This window comes from Lactuca virosa, chromosome 1 (genome assembly GCF_052849685.1).
Source record: "Lactuca virosa cultivar CGN04683 chromosome 1, Lactuca_virosa_CGN04683_v6, whole genome shotgun sequence".
Lineage (NCBI taxonomy): Eukaryota > Viridiplantae > Streptophyta > Magnoliopsida > Asterales > Asteraceae > Lactuca > Lactuca virosa.
The window spans coordinates 57,489,569-57,501,680 of NC_136426.1; the positions used below are offsets into that span (position 1 = coordinate 57,489,569).

At 36.3% G+C, this 12,112-nt stretch overlaps 1 protein-coding gene across 3 annotated transcripts; it reads right to left on the reverse strand.

Annotated features, from left to right (window-relative positions):
* Positions 1-3,562: 3,562 nt before the first annotated feature.
* Positions 3,563-7,354, reverse strand: LOC145133661 (uncharacterized). 3 transcript variants are annotated; one of them, XM_079068754.1, is made up of 7 exons: positions 7,177-7,354; positions 5,159-6,500; positions 4,873-5,091; positions 4,735-4,785; positions 4,595-4,657; positions 4,101-4,499; positions 3,563-4,015 (listed from the first exon to the last, which is right to left on the reverse strand). In XM_079068754.1, the coding sequence occupies exons 2-7, from the start codon at positions 6,489-6,491 to the stop codon at positions 3,792-3,794; spliced, it is 2,289 nt and encodes a 762-aa protein (XP_078924880.1). In that variant the 5' UTR covers positions 6,492-6,500; positions 7,177-7,354; the 3' UTR covers positions 3,563-3,791. The 3 variants fall into 3 exon arrangements, with proteins under 3 accessions (XP_078924880.1, XP_078924825.1, XP_078924759.1); XM_079068699.1 differs by having other exon boundaries at positions 4,595-4,642; positions 7,169-7,203; XM_079068633.1 differs by having other exon boundaries at positions 7,169-7,203.
* Between the last annotated feature and the right edge of the window lie 4,758 nt (positions 7,355-12,112).

Below are 12,112 nucleotides of genomic sequence, written 5' to 3' on the forward strand. Positions count from 1 at the left end.
GGTGTGTTTGGTGTGAGTATTTTTTCTATTTTAAGGGTAGTAATTTTTACGATCTTGTTGTGAAGTTTGACACTTCTTCAAATGTGTCCTTGCATGTCAAAAAAATGGGTGGGTGGTCCTTTTGTGTGTAGATATTTTTCCGTGTTTAGCCGTAACATGTAAGTGTCTTTTGAAGATGGGACATTTATGATCGCATCGTATTTAGATTTCTCTCACTTGGTTAAGTTATTCATCAGGTTTGGTTTATCAATTTGATATAGTTTGGATATGATGTTGTCCTTTCAAGTGCTCAGGCTGGAAGGTTTTGATTTTTATTTAACAAGGTCTACAAGTCTAGTGAGTATTGTTTAGGATGGGTGGAATATTTTCTATTTTGGTTTTTTATGAACTAAGTGTTCAATTGTGTCAACATCATCTTCTGGAGCTCGATGGGATGTCATATTCTTGTGTGGAGGTATATGGATCATGAATAATGTGTTGTTATTGGGATCTGCTCACACTTTAGGTTGAAGTGTTATGTTCGTTGATGTTGTTGTCTAAAGGCCCAAAACTCATTGTCCTTTATGCGATGATGATACTCCGTATCCTTGTGCGGTTATACATTAGTCTATATGGATATAAGAGTGTTATTTATGCATATGGTTCAAAACTATAATGCCTTGATTGGGTGATGTTTGAAACTAATATATACAACATAGTTCATCGTTATTTTTACTTCTGATCAAAAGTATAATGTCATTCTTGGGTGTTGTTGGTATGTTACTTTTCTTAGTCCAAGTCTAGGCTCCTTGGCTTGTACCGAGGATTCTTTATTCATTTTTGTTGCACTTTTATTCTTGTTTTAGGTTTTTTACTGTATTCAAATTCCATTATGGTCCAGCTTCCTGCAAGCTTTTTTCTTAATTTGATTTCTCTGCCTAAAAAAGTTAATATCCTCTAAAGATGTTCTTAAATCCAAATGTATGCAATAACTAGTGTCATATCTCGTTGAATAAGTCAATCAAATGATCGAATACGACATCCACCCCCAAAGATTATTTTAATGAATAACCTTGCAATGCCAACATTTTATTACTATACAACCTAAAGGTCACAGTTTAGATCAATTTAGATTATATTAAGTTGGTTGGTATAGTTGGCATGTCACCCCTCATCCACCATTCACCACCTCGGCATCATCTCCACACAACAACCTTAAGGGAGTGCTCATCACGGGAAAAAAAGATTAAAAGAGAAGAAAAAGAAAAGACTGTATGTTCAGCCGTGAGGGGGTTTATAGGGCACCATGTCACCTCAGCATCACGGCTAACAGCTAAGGGGGACGAAATGAAAACCCTCAACCTCGTGATGTTGAGGCGTGATGACCTTCTATCTTTAACAAATATGATAATATATATTGAAAACATTTGTTAAAAAAAAAGAATATTGACCATACAATCTCCTAAATTGATGTTGAGGCGTGATGACCTTCTATCTTTAACAAATATGATATAATATTTTGAAAACATTTGTCAAAAAAAAAAAAACAAAAAACAAAAAAAAAAAACTTTTGACCATACAGTCTCCTAAATCAATATATTCATAAATATATATCGTTATCACAAGAAACTTTATATAGTCATTAATGACCAAATGCTTATTTAATAGTATTTGTAGATCTTTTAAAAAATGAACACATATTGCAAATTTCGATGGTAACAATATACAACATTTTCTACTAGCACATTGCTAGTTTTTTTTAAGTATTTGCCTTTCTAAAAAAACAATATACAACAAACTTACAAATCAAAAATCAAAACGAACAGTTCGGACGAATTAGGTAACCGGTCAAAATAGGTTTTGATGAAAACGGGTAATGTTTAAGTGTGGCTTCAATCACCTCTTTTTGTATATTTTAAATAAATGATTAACATGTCAAATATAATTACAAAGATAATATTGTTAAAACTAATCTAACTCGTTACATAAAAAAAATTAGAGACTTATAAAGACCTAAATACATTTTAGAAAACATTCAGCTCCTTTGACTCATTTTATTTATTACTATTTTTTGTTAATTATTGTACACCTTATCAATAAACTACATGCCAATTGTAATATTTTTTGGAAAAGATTTTGAGGACCCAGTCCCCAGATAATCAAATCATAATGAAACATAAATGGGTTTACTGTTTAAATCCAAACATATATTTTTAAACACCAAGGAAACAAAGTCCGTCCTTCACATGGATTTGTTTCTATAAATATCAAATAAGTTGTCACTAGTGAGTTGTGAATGATTGTAGTAGGTTTACATGGGCGCCCAATGATTTGTGTATTATTTGCACAATCTGTATACAAATATTTAAAGGGTAAATACCATAAAAACCCTTAACTTTATCAGTTTTTGTCGGTTTTACCCAAACTCGTATTTTAGATCTATTAATGTCTCAAATTTGCAACTTTTTTTTTTCAATCTTACCCTTACAAACTTATTTGGTAAAACTGAATTTTTTTTTTGCCAAACTTAAGGACTTTAACGAATTAGAAAACTAAACTTAAAGGCTTTTATGAACAAAAAAAAAAGTAGAATCGAACATTTCTACCAAACTCAAGGCTTTAATAAACCAGAAGGTAAAAAAAAAGGTTGTAAATATCGGGTTTTAATGAACCTAAAATATGCAAAAGGGTACAACCGTAAAACTTACAAACTTAAGGGTTTTTATCATAGTCACAGGATTCGCCAAAGTAGTCACGATCCACGTTCCAAACGGCCCGATCCCAAACGCGGTACGATTGCGTACCAAACGCCGACAGAAACGCCATGTGGTACGTCTTGCTTGCGATCCCACCATTTATCTAAATCGATACTTGAAACATGAAATTGGTGAATCGGATTGCACAGAATCGTGATTGGGATCGGCAATTTTGGTTCTGGAACGCCGATATGTGTTTAGGCGGGGAATTGATTTCATCTGGAAAAAGTCGTCGACGCTTGATTTCTTGATTCAATTCGTCGATTCAATTTCTAATGTTTGGACTTCTACATCTGATTCTTCTAATCAATTTTAATAATTATAATAGCCATGCCACTAGTCCAACATCACCACAGTTCTACTTCTATGCTATATTGACTCTCTCCTATATATCCTTTCTTTATTGATTTATCTTTGAAAATGATTTTTGTAAGTCTTTGCACGTTTAGAAGTTATGTTTTGTTAGTCGACTTTGCTTGAGTTATGTTTAGAACATGGTACACCGTATCGGAATCTATGGTACACCGTACCCGGATGTACCGAAATGAACCTACCCCCACCGTATCCGATACGTCCTAACTGGCGAACCGCGTTCCCGTACCGGACCGTACCACGAACTATGTGACTATGGTTTTTATGTCATTATCCCTATATTTAAATGGTTTCCTTTAAATCTTCCATAAATCTTCCATAAGAAAAAACTCTTGTTTTCTTGTATACGATATACAAAATTCAAAAGCTGACTACCAAAAATTGGCAAGTTAGATTCCTAACTTTATGTACATTTTGTTAAATAAATCATCCAATATATTTCAAACAAGACCGAAGAACTCAAAATATGTACTCAATTGAAATGAGAATCACGTTCCAAACCCAAAATACCCGGTCTAAATCAAATATTTTCAGTTCTCTACGAGTTTAGCAGAGTTTTGAGTTATGTGATTAGAACAAAAATCATCCAATTGATCTCAAATATCATCATCTATCTATATGTTTAATATGTATATATTTATATAAGGACCCATAAAAAGTAGGGTTAGAGAATAGAGATGGGACCTAATTTTCACCAATGGCGCAAGGAATGCAAGGAGGATCTTTTGCTTGGTCTTGAGGAGTGATTTTTTGCAAACATTGATCATGAAAAGTATGGCCACAAGGAAGAACAGCAACTGCTGGTGGTGCTGTAGGCTGGTATACTGCACCTTCTGATGTTAAAGAGAGGTCCCTCTTGCATAGCAAGCATTTATATTTTGTCAATTCAGGAGGACTTGTCTCAGGATCTGGCATATTATAATCAAACACAATATGTTTAGTTACCATGTCATATATATGAAGAAATATTAAGAGTAAGAAACGATAGTGTACCTTTCCATGTAATATGAGAGACTGTAGGAGTAGGAGCAGCTGTCACAGGAACACGAGGTCTAAAATTTGATGTGTAAGGCATAGAAGGATGCATAAGAGCACGAACACGTTGTTGAGTCTGTGATTGTGATTGGTAGATTGGTATGGAAGGATGAACAAGATTGGTTGTTACAGGAGCAGCTGGTTTTGTGGGGAATCGGATTGGCATCGAATGATGAGTAGTTGTTGGATGTGACATCTTCTGGCGTTGAACCCAATGGGGACCTGAAGGTGGGGCCACTGCACTTCTCTTGTGATATGGTCTCGCATAATACTTAGACTTATTAGAGAGACCATCAACAGAAGTTGTAGAAGCTTGTCCTCTAGGATCATTAGGAAGCTGAACCATTTGAGATTGGCCTAGATAAGACCAAAAAAAAAAAAAAAAAAAAAAAAATCAAATATGTATGCAATATATCCAACTGTATACATACACTTCTTAGGTTTTTATTTACCATGACTGAAAAGGGGGCCTTGAGGATTCAACGGATAACTGACAGGTGCTGCATCAATTCGATCTGATTGTCATAAAAACAATCTCAAGAAATTAAAAAGCTCACCCAATGATATGGGGAAGGAGAGCAAGTAGTCATACCAATAGAAGGTCGGACAACATTATCTGGATATTGACGTGTTTGACTTTGACCTGAAAATCAAAATTAATCTCACATGATAGTAAGACTTAACTTGTTGTCTATAACTGTATAAAAAGAGTCTATGTCACTCAGGATACCTGCACTAGTTGTCTGCAAGCTTATTTGTCTCTCAGCAGATTGAGGGCTATCTCTCCCATTAACCTCAACTCCCAGCCTTTTTGGGAATGGGAGATCTGTTACACCTTGACCACTGCTAACCCAAGATACTTGAGGCACTGCTGTCCTCTGGTTCTGTGAAAGCAGACCACCCCCAGGACCTTGGGTAGGCATGTGATTCTGTAAATATGGATGTTTTCCTACAAGAAAACATATTGATTCAATAAGGATAACCTAATCTAAACTGAAAACAATCACTTTGCTTACCTGCATAATTCTGTCTGGTAGAAGTAGAACCACTTCCAAGTTTGAGAGAAGAATTCATGGAACTCTCTGATGGTAGGGTGTTTGTAGTTTTGAAACGAATATTCTGTAGCTTCCCGGAAGGTGTATGAGACATGGTATATGAAGGCTTAGCAGATTCTTGCACAACCCTATTCAAACCATGTTGCTGGGAATTAAGGAATTGAGCTGAATTGCCACCAATTGTTCCTGAATGCACAGCTTGATTACCTACAGAGGCTCTATAATGATTCACATCACCATAACCTGCATTCCTGCTGCTCAGAAAAGTTGAGTTGCTATCATCATGCCTAGAAATGCCATGCTGCATATCATTTTGTTGCATTTCTAAAATATGATAAGGGCTAGAACCTGGCCCACTATTTGGAGTACAATGAACTCCAACCTCATTTCCAGTTGAGGTTATTCGATCCAATTGATTAGAGAAACCACTAGTGCTTCTCTGGAAACCTGGAAAGTTAGCATTTAAAGTTTGACTTTGACCCATAGCTTTCCGAGCACGAGCCATTTTTAACTCAGCTGAAGCTGCTTCTTTTAGCTTGTCAGAAGTCTCTCTGCTGCCTGGTTGAGAGGTAGGTATGGCTTCTTCAGTGCCACCAATGCCAAGACTCAGGAAACTCCTCTCAACTTTTCCTTGAACCCCACATTGACTGTTATTGAAGTTGACATTGTTTTGAGTATGAATTGGTGCAGTGTCTCTAGGGCGATAATGCAAAGGCGAGTGAGCAAAATGTCCATCTAACTGTGGTCTATTAAAAGGTCCAAATTTTGATTCTCCAGCCTGTCTGTTCATCTGAAGATCTCCAGCAAAGTTTCTAGCAGTAGTTGGATTCTTACTAGACCATGGGTTCTCAAAGTTACTAATGACAGCTCCATTGTTCATCCCACCAGCTAAAATGGCATTGTGTCCTTGATTGATAAACTGTGGACTCCATTTCGTGTTCCATTCAGGTACTAATGGAACTTCTGGAAGGTCTGTGTTTGCAGTACTGGAATTCAGGTTAAGTTGGGGGTTCTGGAAGCTACTAGGGTTCATGAGATAAGCCATGGGGTTTCCACTAGTTTCAGGCATCCTTTGGGTAATTGGCTGATTCATTGAATACATATTCTCCCAACCAGGGGAGATCAGGAGGGGAGAATCTGGGATGGACTCAAAATGACCTGCAGAAACATTTGCTTCTTGAAAAGTCGCATTGCTGGTTGATTGTGTATTTGAAGCAATGCAATTTGCTTGTATTACTGAATTAGTAAAGGTAGGGGGTTGGTCCTTCTCATTTGTTCTTCTACTTCCCATCATCAGATGATTCTGTCAATGATTCACTAAAAATGAGAACAGCATAATCGCTATACATGTCTTTTAACTTAATAACGCAGAAAACACCACTTGATAATCACATTCACAAATGTATTGACCAGTGAAGCGTACGTGTTTGTAGAATCTAATCATCTCCTAGAGCCATCAGACCCCTAAATTAGGGTAATTAACCCCAAAAACACAAACAAAAACAAAACCCCCAACTAATAGAGATGAATTAGTAAATAGTCAAAACACACACAATCATGCATTCTTATCAAAATCATTTAGGGGAAAGAACATAAAAGAACGAGTAATAAAAGAGCAGAAACCCTTCCGATCATCAAGCTTCAAAAAAAGAACCCGAAACGCTTAAAGTATGAACTCTTAAACACCAACCAAGTCACATGATAGTGATGAATGCGAAACAAATTACAGCCACAGTTAGCTTAGGGACTACGAAACCTAACGATCGTCTGTTCATCAGAATCATGGAACAACAAAAAAACAATAGCAATAAAAATCCGCTGGATGACGATCAGTTACTATACAAACGATCAACAACATAAATAGCGACAATCAGAGCAGCACAGAGATGAAATTCAAGGGATAATCATAAATTACAGCTATTATATACAAATTCATAGATAAACAAACGATTGTAATAGTAAGGTTTGTACGTTCATACTTCCGAGTGATGGGAGCGAGTTCTTGATCGGGGAAGAAGGAGAGAGAAAAAGAGAGAGGTGCTTTTTGGCGCTTAGGGCTGGATGGGAGTTTTAAAGGGTTCGGTGTGGGGACCAAAATAAGCTGATGTCAGAGGACATGTGGATCCATTAGGGGCCATGTGATGACGTGTCATACTTCTCCTTTCATGACAGGCGGCAGAGGTTTAAGACATGAGATCACAAAACGACGCGCGTTTTAATGGATGGCAAAATAGTAATTTCCTAGGATGCGCAAGGGTATTCGTCGGAAGATTGAATGTGAGATTTGAGAGTGTAATTAAAGGAGCGTTTGGTTCGGGAATTATTTTGAAAATAACTTCAATTTTAACACCCAAATTGAAAGGAAATAAATTTTATCAGCAAAATTGAGTGCGAAAAATTTTGAATTTAAAGGAATTAAAATTTTGTTACTTATTTAGTGGAAAAACTATATAAATTCAATTTTAATAATTGTGTATATTGGTAGTAAATTATGGGTTTTACCGTGAACAATGTAGCGAAACCCTTGTGTTGGAATGAAAGAAATGATGCAAATATAAAAATACATGAAAATGAAGTGTTAGGGAAAAAAAAAACATTGTGTTGTTCTGAAATGAAAGTTAGGCCCCGTTTGATAGTTGCTGACTGAAAAACGTCTGTCTCAGTAAGAAATTCTGACTAAGTAAGAAACCATATTGTTTGATTGTACATCTGACTGAATGTGCTGACTGATGCAAAATGACCATTTTACCATGATGCTCTATACGTTTCTATGCAATAATAATAATAATAATAATAATAATAATAATAATAAATCAATGCTATACAATATATAAAACGTTTGAGCAACTATAGCAAAAGAAAGCCTCTAGTTTGGTGGTAAATATGTTGGTTTGTGAATGTGAGCTGATGGGTTCGATTCCCATCACCCTCTTTTCCACTCTAGTATTTTTAAAGCCCATGTGTAAGTTTGGAAAGCCTTTCTCCGTTTCTCAGTCAGCTAACTCACGACCTCTTTCTCACTCAGATCTTACTGACCGAGTCAGCTACCAAAATTTCGTTTATCAAACAACTTCAGCTGACCGAGTCAGCCAAAAATGTCTGACCTGACTCGGTCAGACATACATCAAACAGGGCCTTAGCCCACTGCCCATACGAATATGAATATCAAAACCATATCTTAAAGAATCACTTCCAATTATATTTGTTTTCCACATAAACAACACCACGCCATGGGATAAGATTTGATTGTTCTCGTCACTTCCCTAACCTGAAAACAATTCTTTAGTACACATTCCTATCAAAAAGCAACCATCTAAACTAATAACTTGATACATGCTTCTGTGAACATCTATGTTTTATCCCTTTAAGATATACATAGAACTTATCAAAATAAGTAGTTCCAATATGAATTATGTCGACATCTATTTTAATTGTGGAACTATGGTTTGACCTATTTATTTCTTCCCCACAACTTCATAATATGGCATAATGTTCATTCAAAGACCCTTCAAGTTCATTTGGTGCATGTTTCTTTGTCATAAACCGACATAAATGTTGAATTTCTTGGTGACAACAACTTTAAGTTCCCTTAGTGACATGTGTTGGTTGGCTAGAGATTCCTTTTGAAAATGTTCCACAATCCATTCATATATGATGAGTAGAGATACACATGAAAATCGGATCCTTGGTATGTATCCGATCTGAAAACTGGACTTGGTAAAAATCGTTTTTTGACCAAACCTGACCGAGTCAAAATCGGTTTCGTATTTCAGATTAAAAAATGGATTGGACTCGTCTCATAAACTGGATTAAATTTTATACTTTTTAGATATTTCTTTTACTAATCATTTATGTTCTTTTTTTGCAGATATATTTTGATTTTCATTGCTATCAGGATACAACTTTATGGGAAGATGTTCGAGCGACTGTCCAAGCCGACTGCCAAAGAGCATATAAAGAACACAATCATGATGTGAAAGAACATTTTGACGTTGCCGGTGGATATGTAGACGTGGAAACTGCAAAAAATCCACCAGTTAATTGGGAAGTCGATATGTAACGTCCGGTTCCTGGTATGTATTTTAAATAAAATTTATTCTCTTTTGTATAGAAACTCGACGAGTTGGAGGCCCCAAACTCGTCGAGTAGGAACGAAACTTGGACGCGGGGTTCGAAGCCTACTTGACGAGTTGAGAGCCTCAACTCGACGAGTAGGATTGCCAGAGTGAAACCCTAATTTTCAGGGTTTTGCACCATGTTTAAAGGACTTAATCCTTTCCTTCAGCCTCCCTAAAACCCTAAATCGCATTGTGAGCTCTTTGGTGAGAAACTTGAAGTTTTGAGTGGATTTGTGTGTGTTTTTGTGCTTGGTGAAGGAGTTGGAAGAACTAGAAGTCATCAAGCTTGAAGAGGAGCATTAGATCTAAGATTTCGTCCATCTTTGGCCGTATTTTGAGGTAAAAAGTCCTCACCTTGATGATTCATAGCTTAGATCTCTTTTAGTTTTGATTTATGGGTCTTTTGGACCCCATTGTGGGAATCATGATGCCCTTCATGGATCTTATGCTAAGGGTTCCCATTTCCAGTGTTATATGGCCCTTAGAATCATAAAAAGGGTCTTAAACCCGTCCTTGTCCAAGAAAAGGCCATCTCCATGATAGTAGGTTGCTATATCTCGACTTTGGGTCTATTTGAGGCATACAAAGCCATCAAGTTGTCAAATTTACAGAAATGGGTAATGGAAACAATATGGATTTGTATTATGGAACCTTAAATATGAGAAAAGGACTAAATAGACTAGAAATGCAAGGAACTCGACGAGTTCATATAGGAACTCGACGAGTTTGGTCGAACGTTCCCGAATATGTACATGGAACTCGACGAGTCCACAAGGGAACTCGACGAGTTGTGTTAGGAAGTCTCGTTTCTGTTAAGAATGAGGAACTCGGCGAGTTGGAGGAAAACTCGACGAGTTGGATCATGATTTCAGAGTTTATGATTTATGGAACTCAGCGAGTTGATGGACCAACTCGGCGAGTTGAGTCAACCCAAAATGTTGACTTTGACCATAACGTTGACTTTGACCAAAATGTTGACTTTGACTTTGATGGTTTCATTTTATTTACTTCTTTTTATAGTTTATTTTAGCATATTTCATTCACATTTTAGTTAATTTCCATGCATATTTTTCTTTTTGTTATTTTATGACCACTTTCGGGTACTTTCTAGTTCCGTGAGTATAATTGCAGATTTTAAGGAGACTAGCGGAGCGGGATCTTTGGGAAGAAATTGGACTTGGAGGACAACAAGGATTTTGGGCTTGATGGCTATGGAGATGATGCATGGAGTGGGCTTGTCAATTATTTGAAGGCTTGGAAGAATTAAACTTTAAATTTGCGAGATGCGGGAGAATTTTCGAGTATGCGAAGATTGATGATCGGGCGATTACGGAAGCTATGGATCGTTTAGAAAAGGCCAATTGGTCTTAAAATGAAGAAATCTTGAAGAAAAATGGGCTAGAAGCTGGTTGGACTCGAACTGGGCCAATGAGTTAAGTTGTGGAGGCCCAAAATTGGAAGAAGCCCAATCTCCGTCACTTTCACGCGGCCCGCGTAAGATACCCACGCGGCCCACGTGGGTTCCTGCTGGGGCATTTTCAGAATTTCATTTGAAGCTCTATATTGGGAAGGTTGGTGTGCCACTTTAGCCAACTCTTGCACATCCGAAAATACAACATTTCTTTGGAGATTTTGGAGCATTTTGAAGACCAAAAAAACCTTGAAGTACTTCATCTTTTCACCTCTTGATTCTTGTTAAATGTTTGGTACGATCTTTTCTAACTTTGTTTTCTTGAGTTTAAGCATGTTTGGCTAAACAAAACTTGGTTGACTTTTGTGGAATCCTTTGAACTTTTGTTGAATGTTGAAGATTTCATGAATTTGTTCTTGAATCCTTATGGAAATGTTTTGTGTTTTAACATCTTATCAGTACTTGTATGTTTTTATTCATGAGTTTAAATGTGTTTGTGGTGATTAGTTGGCAAATTTCTTGATTAAGTAAAGGATCCTCAAATTAGCAAGAAACAAATGATTATTGTGTTAGTTTTGGTTCACACAATCATAAAAAAACATTTTCTCCAACATGGTAGTGAAAGCATTTGACTCCTCTTGGATTTGGTGACTTTTTAGTTCTTAATGCTAGTTGACTTTCACTAATTACATGTTTAATGGAAATTGTGACTTTGACTAAGGAAATTGTTATGAACTTCTCTAACCATTTTAATAACAGAGAAAATTCTAGGTAATCTCAGGCTTCTTGGATTACTATAGCCAAATTAAGGATATAAAACAAGTATTGCACCATTGGATTCTAATGATATGTTCATCAATAGTCAAAGTGAGGAAACTTTAAGTCAACCATATTTCTCTTATTGATTTTATATCAAATTATTGTTTTTGTTGAGATGGTCCATTTAAATCTTAGTTTAATTCTAGTTTATTTCAAGTATTTTAAAAGACCAAAACCCCCATTTTTATTTTTATTGTCATTTTACAAGCACTTTTGCAAAGAGATTTTTCATACAGTTATTAAATTGAACCAATCTCCGCGGATTCGAACCCTTTACCATAAACTATTTTAGTGTAAAAGAATTAGGGTTATTTATTTTGTTGGCCTCGACAACCACCAGACTTGGACTTTGACCAAGGTTGACCCTAATGGGGTTATGAGTATGAAAGGATAATTTGAGGAAATCTTTTATGTGTAGCAGTTTGAGTGGGTTTGATTTCAGATTCGAGGATAGTTCAGCTACTCTACGGCAGTTGAGGTGAGTTACCTTCCAGTAGAAGTGGGTCTAAGGCACCAATGTCGGCCCATTAGTAGGAGATTATAGTAGAGATGATTGTATTTGTGATA

Coding starts and splice junctions, on each gene's coding strand:
- LOC145133661 (XM_079068633.1), bottom strand. Junction 4,786..4,872: donor CTTGCAGACAACTAGTGCAG/GTATCCTGAGTG, acceptor TTTGATTTTCAG/GTCAAAGTCAAACACGTCAA. Junction 4,500..4,594: donor AGGCCCCCTTTTCAGTCATG/GTAAATAAAAAC, acceptor GGTCTTATCTAG/GCCAATCTCAAATGGTTCAG.